Here is an 8589-nt window from a genome sequence, read left to right as displayed (position 1 = left end):
CTAGGAAATCTTGGATAAGATTTATGATGAAAACATCCAAATGGTAAAGTCCAAAATGGCAACTTTCAGAAACCACTTAAATAACTCCTTTGCACTTCTAATCAGAATTGCTGTTTGAATCTGCCTTACAGATCACTATGGTGATGTAAACCTCACCCCATCCTGCCCTGAGCCCAGGTTGGCCTCTTTAGAGCTCCCTTAGTTTCTTCTCCTTGCTGACCTTCTGAATGTCGGAAGGAGAGGACACTTATGGGTGGAAAGAACAGGACGGGGAGCTCTTTTGTCCCTCTCCCCTCCTAGCGTATCCTTCTAAATTGTCAATGACAGCTTTCTGCAATTCAGCAATGGCCGTTCAATCCAAATTCAATACATGTCAACTGTCAACCACAAAACCACTGAAAAGTTTGCAATAAGGCAGTAAGTGTCTTTGGGGTAGGGCATGAGACAATAATCGATTCTCTCACCTCTCTTTTATCATCCACCATGTTCCATATGATTTGAAAGTGGCGAAGATCATTGTAACTTAAAAGCTGGTCTTCCTCAGTGGAATAAAACAAGGAGAAATTCTCCACAATTATGGCTAAAGAAAAAAAAGAAAAGAAAAGAAAAATGAGGATGTTAGGCAATTATGCTAATCTGTCATTTTTCCCAAAAAGTAAAACATCGATTATAAATAATGAATTTTATCACCTACATTATAAGCCAAATTTTTAAAGGGCTTTTAGTGTACGGTTTCCAAGTTGGCATGTTTTACACTTGGATCAGGCTATTCATCCAGCTCCTGCCTTTCCAAAACACGAGGGTCATGAGCATAAACATGCATTCTGTGTCTATAGCTGCTCACGCCAGCTGGCTTCAACTCTTCGTTGAGAGTTCCAGGGCACTTTTTAAAAGTCAGATTGAGTTCTGGTGGCCCCACAGCTGGGTGGACAACGTATATCTTTTGAAAACATAATTGTGATGTTTCAAGGCGGCAAAGGTAGCCCTTTCTGATATTTGTTCAACTGAACCCATGAGAAGAGCTTTTGAAATTAATGGACATAATAAATAGGCCAACTCTTGAAATTGCAATCAACTGTCATTTATGTGCCTTCCAAAGGTCTTTTCAGTTTCTGGACCATGAGGCAACAATTTATAATTAATGCCATAAAACACCCACCCCAAGCAACCCGCGATAATTACTTGGAAATTGTACATAATTATCTAACAACCTGAGTTTAAAGAGATTGAGAAAATATTCAACGAGCATCACTTACCTACAAGCAGATTTAGCATGATGTAGGCAATGATGACATAAAATGAACAGAAATACATAAGTGCCCCGGCATAATTTCCACAGTCTGTTGCCCAGTATGTAAATTCATCGGGAGTACAAAAGGGGGGCTGGACCTGTGGGGCCATGGCAGGGAAGAGGTGGGGGCCAGGGTAAGAACAGAAGAGAATATAAATTCCCCTTATCTAACTGTAATTGTGAACCTATTCCTAACAATATAAAATATAATTAACTTCAAAGTGATCTCTCAGAGCCCCATACACTGGGTACACCATCTGCGGTCAAAATCAAAAAGAATATTTCATTTATGCCATGCTTTTGGTCTTGCAGAATCCCAAGTTCATTGCCATTTGAGAAGCACAACAAAAATGAAGTCGTTTCTCCCAAGAGACACGTTCTGCCACCTCCACTAGCTCCAAAGAGCCAGCAGTCGTTGTGATGCAAAACGCAGAAAGTCAGATAAAAAGGCGTTTTAAAAAATTCTCTGAGTTCAGTAATGGCTTAAGATTTAGGAAGATTCGAGCTACACAGCAAATTCACATTCAGATTATGTACGAAAAAGCCAGAATCCTAATACTTGGAGCATCACTATGAGACGTCATTAAATGGCACAAGATTTCGGGTTATCAAAAGCCTTCTTTTTTTTTTTTTGATGTGGACCCTTTTTAAAGTCTTTATTGACTCTGTTACAATATTGCTTCTGTTTTATGTTTTGGGTTTTTTTTTTGGCCTCAGGGCCTGTGGGATCTTAGCTCCCTGACCAGGGATCAAATCCGAACCTCCTGCACCAGAAGGCGAAGTCCCCACTGGACCACCAGGGGAATCCCTAAGCTTGCCCAGTCTCCACTGGCCCAGTAAAACTCACACCCTTCTGAGAAACTTCCAGGTTTCTTTTGGTCAGAGAGACCTAGGTCTTTCTTCTACGTTTCCACGGCCTTCTGCTTATTTTTTTATCTAGAATTTAATCAATTCTGCCTTGTATTATTTTTGCTTTGGTAAATTCTCACTCATACATAAAGTTCCCGAGCTCCTCCTCTGTGCCTGGTTTATCCCCAGGCCCCTCCCCTCCTCCCTGCTGCTGACAGTCTAGAGTCCTGCGGTCCACCTGGTAGCTGCCAACTCCACATCAGTGACAGTCAAAGTGTTAGTCGCTCAGTCGAGCTGGACTCTTTTGTGACCCCATGGACTGTAGCCCTCAGGGCTCCTGGGTCCAAGGGATTCTCCAGGCAAGAATACTAGACGGGGTTGCCATTTTCTCCTTCAGGCTATCTCCCCGACCCCGGGATCGAACTTGGGTCTCCCGCATTGAGAGGCAGATTCTTTACCATCTGAGCCACCAGGGAAGCCCACTCCATGGGGCTATCTAATTTCAAAGTTATGTTCATTAACAGTCAATACAATTAAAATACGATTGAAAATTCACTTCCTCGGTTGCACCAATCGCACCTCGGGGGCTCAATAACCACACAGGAGTGGTGGCCACTGAACCGCCATGTTTGCAGAAATTCTTTTTTCAGTTGGTCTGGAGGGTGAGAGGGAGATGAAATGAACCAATCAAGCTGATAACTCACTACAGTTGTGCAACACACAGCCAAGAAGAAATACAGAACACCTGGAGAACACAGAATGCAGTCTTAGTGTTGGGCAGGGTTCCTGAAGGAACTGGCTTTGAACTGAGACCTGAGGATGGTGAAGACTTAGCCCCTAGAAGCGAGGATACCTGGGGAAGAGTATGGCTCGGAACCCCTGATATAAGCTGCTCGAGAATGCCTTGGACTCGCTGAAGCCCTAGCACCTAGTACAGGGGCCAACACAAAAACAGGGGTCTAGTGAGTATCTGTTGAAGAAATTAAATCAAAGAATCGGAACTCTCCTCTTTGAACTTGACTGCCAGAATGTCAAAGACCGAGGGACAGAACAATGCTCAAATGACACAAATTTGTTGAATGGAGCTACAATAGCTTGAGTTGGGGTCACTGGATATCTTTCTTGTATGTGTATGTACTGTAATTTAAGAGGATGCAGCTTTATGGATTAAAGAGCCAGGATATGTGTTTTGTATACAGTCTTGACACTACAAGAATGATGGTGCCATTACATCACCAAGGAGTTTCATCTGCTTCTAAGTCTAGGCTTTCTTAGTAATGAAGAGACATTTACCATACAGTCGTGCATGATCTTATTCCAATCTTCTCCTGTGACAATTCGGAACAGTACAGTAATAGCTTTGCCAGCTGAAGAAAAGTTTGCATGCCTAATTTGAGGAAAAGCAAACAAACAATGTGAGTGATATGGTTTGTCAGGAAGTAGGAAGGGTTGTCACCATCAAAACAGGTGGATTTTGGAGCAAATTTGGTTGCTAAGCTACCATTTCCAAAGGTTACAGCCTCTTATTTGTTTGTTATTTATACTTGCCTCCAAGTAGAGCTATCTCAATAGCTCAACCCTAGCACAGCGCCAACAATTTATTGCCATTCATCTTGAATGACTGGGAAAGCAAGCGTTGACAATTAAAACTGATTCCTTCTTTTACAAGGATTATGCTATAAAAGATGTAACCACCATGTATCAAATAAGTAGTCTCTGCAACATGATACATTTAATTTTTTTTCTGTTAGGACTTCAGAAAAAATACTCTGATACAGTTCCACGAAATTTAAGACAATCTTTGAAAAATGCTTTTCATGTATAATTATCATTTGTGGGTTCTAAATTACAATGCTTGTCTTAAAAAAAGGAAAAATCCCAGAGCCGTCTCAAAATTGTTTAATTAAAAAAAATAATATATCACTTCTGGCAGTATGTAATAGAAAAATTTCTGGAATTTACCAGGCATTAGACGTGGTTATTTCTGCATGGGGATGGAATTATGAGTTCTTTTTGTTTTCTTTTATTTCTGAATTTTCTAAAGTTTCTAAAGTAAGCATGCATACTGTTTTCAATGAGAAAAACATTATTTAAAATTTGGTCATTTTACTTTAATTTTTAAATAATTGCTTCCCTATCTTTGTTTAAAACATGTACATATTTACTCATGATTTCATTACTAAAAAAGTTTACTATTTGAATACGAAGATAAATATACACCAACCTGTTAATGTTTTCTCCATATTTCACAGTACCAAATAAGACAACCCCAGCGAAAGCATAACACAGCAGCAATAGGAACATGCCCACTATGATAAAGAAGCTTTTATACATGCTGACAACCACCGTCAGGAGAAGCATCTTCAGTGTTACCTGAATGCAGAGGAAGGATTTGAAGATGGGGTGGGGAAAGAGAGAAAAAGAGAGAGATACAGGGAATATTCAATTCACAAGCCATCTTGGGAAGGACATACCATTTAAGCAGTCTGACACAAAAGTGATTTACAAGGATATCATTTGAAAGTTGCTTGCTCAGTGGTAAAGAAACTGGGAAGATCCCCTGGAGAAGGAAACCCACTCCAGTATTCTTGCCTGGGAAATCCCATGGAGAGAGGGGCCTGGTGGGCCACAGTCCATGGGGTTGCAAAGAGTCAGACACAACTCAGCAACTGAACAACAACATTTGGAAGTTGCTTGCTATTTGGTATTAAATTTGAATATTATTAAAATCATTTGACATAGAGAAATTCTACTTGTATCTCAAACTTCAGCCTCTTTTGCCAAATTAATGAAAGTTCCACCCCAATATTTTTAGCCTCCCATTTTTCTCTTCTCTTGCTTACTGATTCTCTGTGATGCCTTCTGTATATTTTTGGCTAAAAGCAAGTAGACTCAGGATTCTTATACAAATAGACATTCACAAAAACAAAACCTGAACAATGGAAAATACCAAATAACCATCAAATACAAAATATATTGATTATGTGGAAATATGGACTATATATGAGATAAAGTGAGTAACAAAAAAAGGAAACCGTGCCTTAAACATGAAAAATACACGTGTAATGTGTTGAGCATTAACAAGGATATCAAGAAATGTGGAATCACAGGATCATGAATGTTTGTTGAAGATTCTCCTTCTTTGCATTGAAAATGACTTGTGTGTGTGTGTGCTAAGTCACTTCAGTCATGTCTGACTCTTTGTGACGCTATGGGCTGTAGCCCACTAGGCTCCTCTGTCCGTGGGATTCTTCAGGCAAGAATACTGGAATGGGTTGCCATACCCTCCTCCCGGGGATCTTCCTGACCCAGGGATTGAACCCGCATCTCTCATGTCTCCTGCATGGGCAGGTGTGTTCTTCACCACCAGCCCCATCTGGAAAGAACCACCCCCCGCCCAGACGACTTACCTCTATGAAAAATAAAAACAATAAAAATAAGCATTGAGAAAGACCATTAGTTTTTGCTTTCATGCTTGATATGTTATCTTTAAATGATGACTGAGTTCACTTAGCAAATGAGAAGAATCAATAAAACAACACAAATGTCAGGAAACATATCACAAGATAACTAAGCAACCGATTCATTATTTGCTCATTTTGACTTATGGTGTCTAGGAATTTTTTAGCTGCAGCCCTAGAGACCCAGAAGGGCAGCCACAGCCAGCTAGTCATTCTCCTTCCTTTGGTGTACATGTGACCTTTGACAGCATCTTCACAAGGTACTCACATGCTTCCCGCAGATGGAGAAAAACCGGAAGACAATCACACACGCTCCCATCATGTAGGTGTACGCGTTCTGCAATTTAAATGGAGAGCCCCTTGTAATTTGCACGAAAGATCTTGTTACAGTCCCATCTTTCATTTTAAGCCTTCTGTGAAGTCTACTGAATAATGAGCTTAATAAAATGTGAAAATTCCTCTTAAGAAATTTATCTTAAAAAGGTGCTGAAAAGGTCACCGCCAAAACTCATGAATAAGTATTAGCTATAAAATCAAACCTTAAATGGAACTTTCATCTCTGTGTCGCTCAGCTGAACTCTGTATTTTAAAACTTACTTTACATATTGATAAAATAGTGACCAGATCCTTGCAGGGGCGGGAAGTCCCTAGGATAACAATGCAACAGGAAGAAGTCGAGGGAGACAGCAGATAAAGGGATCCCGGCTTCTTCTTCCAACCAGATGGGGTGCTGATGCAGAAAGAGACTGTGCGGTCAGCTCCAGCTTCCTTCTCTGTGAAGGTCTCCTCTGGAGCCCAGCCGGCCGCATCCATGTTAGTCTATGCTGATTTCAGAGAAGTCCCCTCCGTCTCAGAAACACACCCAGCTCTTCCTTCAAGCATGTGATTAGCAGCAAGAGATGAGTCTGTGTGGTCCATGATGAAGAGAGCTTCATCTGAGAACAAAGCCCACCAGCTACAACCTCAGTGACAACGGTGGCATTAAGCTGATGTCAAAGCTTGATTATTCCCCAGGGAACTTTGCTTAGTCAAATGACGCCCATCACAGGTGGGTCCCTGGCAAGGGAAGCTCCTTGGTGAGGGGCAAGGAAATGAAATTGAAGCTCCAATACTTTGGCCACTTGATGCAACAGTCAACTCATTAGAAAAGACCCTGATGCTGGGAAAGACTGAAGGCAGAAGGAGAAGAGGGTGACAGAGGATGAGACGGTTGGATGGATCGCTGATGCGATGGACGTGAACTTCAAGAAACTCTGAGAGATGGTGAGGGACAGGGAAGCCTGGCGAGCTGCAGTCCATGGGGTCACAGAGTCGGACATGACTTGGCAACTGAACAACATCAACAACAAGGAAATGAATGAGTCTGCACAGGAGCATCTTGGGATGGGAACAAGGACTGCACCTTCCTTCACAACAGTCTGCTGCAGAACAGAACGGAGAAGGAACGTTCTTCAAGGACCACAGGTTCTCAGAGAAGGGCAGGAGCAGTCAGGCAGAACGGTGAGCTGGTCTTGCAGGTATGAGATATTCTCTTTGGGGACATCCAGAATTAGGACGCTTACTCACCGTCCTGCTTGGACTGAGTAGCTTCTGGCTACAATTTGTCTGGAGAAAGAGACAAGCATGGACTTTGCTGCTCCTTCTTGCTGTGTGAGCCCAAAGCCTAGTGTAGATACCTTCTTTCTTTGCATTCTGGAAGTGATGACACCCCACGCTCCCAGGATGAGGACCCAATCCTTTACCTGAACTACAAGGTCCGAGAGGTCTGACACGTTTTTTTTTTTCATTTTATTTTTTTCAAACTAGCTTCATTTATTAGAGTATAATTGTTTTACAATGTTGCATTAGTTTCTGATGTAAATAACCTTAATCAGCTATATGTATACATACATCCCCTCCCTCGTGGGGAACCCTCCCTCTCCCCCATGCCATCCCTCTAGAGCACCACAGAGCGCCACGCTGAGATTCCTGTGCTCCTCTCCCTCATGCCATCCCTCTAGGGCACCACAGAGCACCACGCTGAGCTCTCTGTGCTCCTCTCCCTCATGCCATCCCTCTAGGGCACCACAGAGTGCCACGCTGAGCTCCCTGTGTTCCTCTCCCCCATGCCATCCCTCTAGGGCATCATAGAGTGCCACGCTGAACTCCCTGTGCTCCTCTCCCCCATGCCATCCCTCTAGGGCATCACAGAGCACCACGCTGAACTCCCTGTGCTCCTCTCCCCCATGCCATCCCTCTAGGGCATCACAGAGTGCCACGCTGAGCTCCCTGTGTTCCTCTCCCCCATGCCATCCCTCTAGGGCATCATAGAGTGCCACGCTGAACTCCCTGTGCTCCTCTCCCCCATGCCATCCCTCTAGGGCACCACAGAGCACCACGCTGAGCTCCCTGTGCTGTGCAGTAGCTTCCCAGCAGTTGTGTCACACGTGGTAGTGGATTTATGTCAGTGCTTCTCTATCAGTTCATCCCCCTCTCCCTTTCCCACCTTGTGTCCATAGATCTGTTCTCTGCGTCTCTATTCCTGCCCTGAAAGGAGGTTCATCAGTACCGTCTGTCTAAATTTCGTATATATCAGTCCAGTCCAGTCGCTCAGTCATGTCCAACTCTTTGTGACCCCACGGACTGCAGCACGCAGGCCTCCCTGTCCATCACCAACTCCCAGAGTTCACTCAAACTCATGCCCATTGAGTCAGTGATGCCATCCAACCATATCATCTTCTGTCATCCCCTTCTCCTCCTGCCCTCAATCTTTCCCAGCATCAGGGTCTTTTCAAATGAGTCAGTTCTTCGCATCAGGTGGCCAAAGTATTGGAGTTTCAGCTTCAACATCAGTCCTTCCAGTGAACACCCAGGACTGATCTCCTTTAGGATGGACTGGTTGGATCTCCTTGCAGTCCAAGGGACTCTCAAGAGTCTTCTCCAACACCACAGCTCAAAAGCATCAATTCTTCGGCCCTCAGCTTTCTTTATAGTTCAACTCTTACATCC

The 8589-nt window shown here is 43.2% G+C and overlaps 1 protein-coding gene across 1 annotated transcript in view; it reads right to left on the bottom strand.

Moving 5' to 3' along the window:
* Nucleotides 1–8589, bottom strand: part of NALCN (sodium leak channel, non-selective) — a 284614-nt gene that overhangs the window by 14084 nt on the left and 261941 nt on the right. Inside the window, exons 34-38 of the mRNA XM_010831483.1 lie at nt 5870–5938; nt 4365–4513; nt 3434–3527; nt 1257–1389; nt 465–580 (exon numbers count right to left, since the gene is read on the bottom strand). Of these exons, the coding sequence (XP_010829785.1) occupies nt 465–580; nt 1257–1389; nt 3434–3527; nt 4365–4513; nt 5870–5938 (561 nt within the window). The remainder of the gene's footprint in view (nt 1–464; nt 581–1256; nt 1390–3433; nt 3528–4364; nt 4514–5869; nt 5939–8589) is intronic.

Source organism: Bison bison, unplaced genomic scaffold, assembly GCF_000754665.1.
Source record: "Bison bison bison isolate TAMUID 2011002044 unplaced genomic scaffold, Bison_UMD1.0 scf7180017864527, whole genome shotgun sequence".
Lineage (NCBI taxonomy): Eukaryota > Metazoa > Chordata > Mammalia > Artiodactyla > Bovidae > Bison > Bison bison.
Note: the sequence above shows the minus strand (reverse complement) of the source record. Positions and strands in the feature narration are given on the sequence as shown.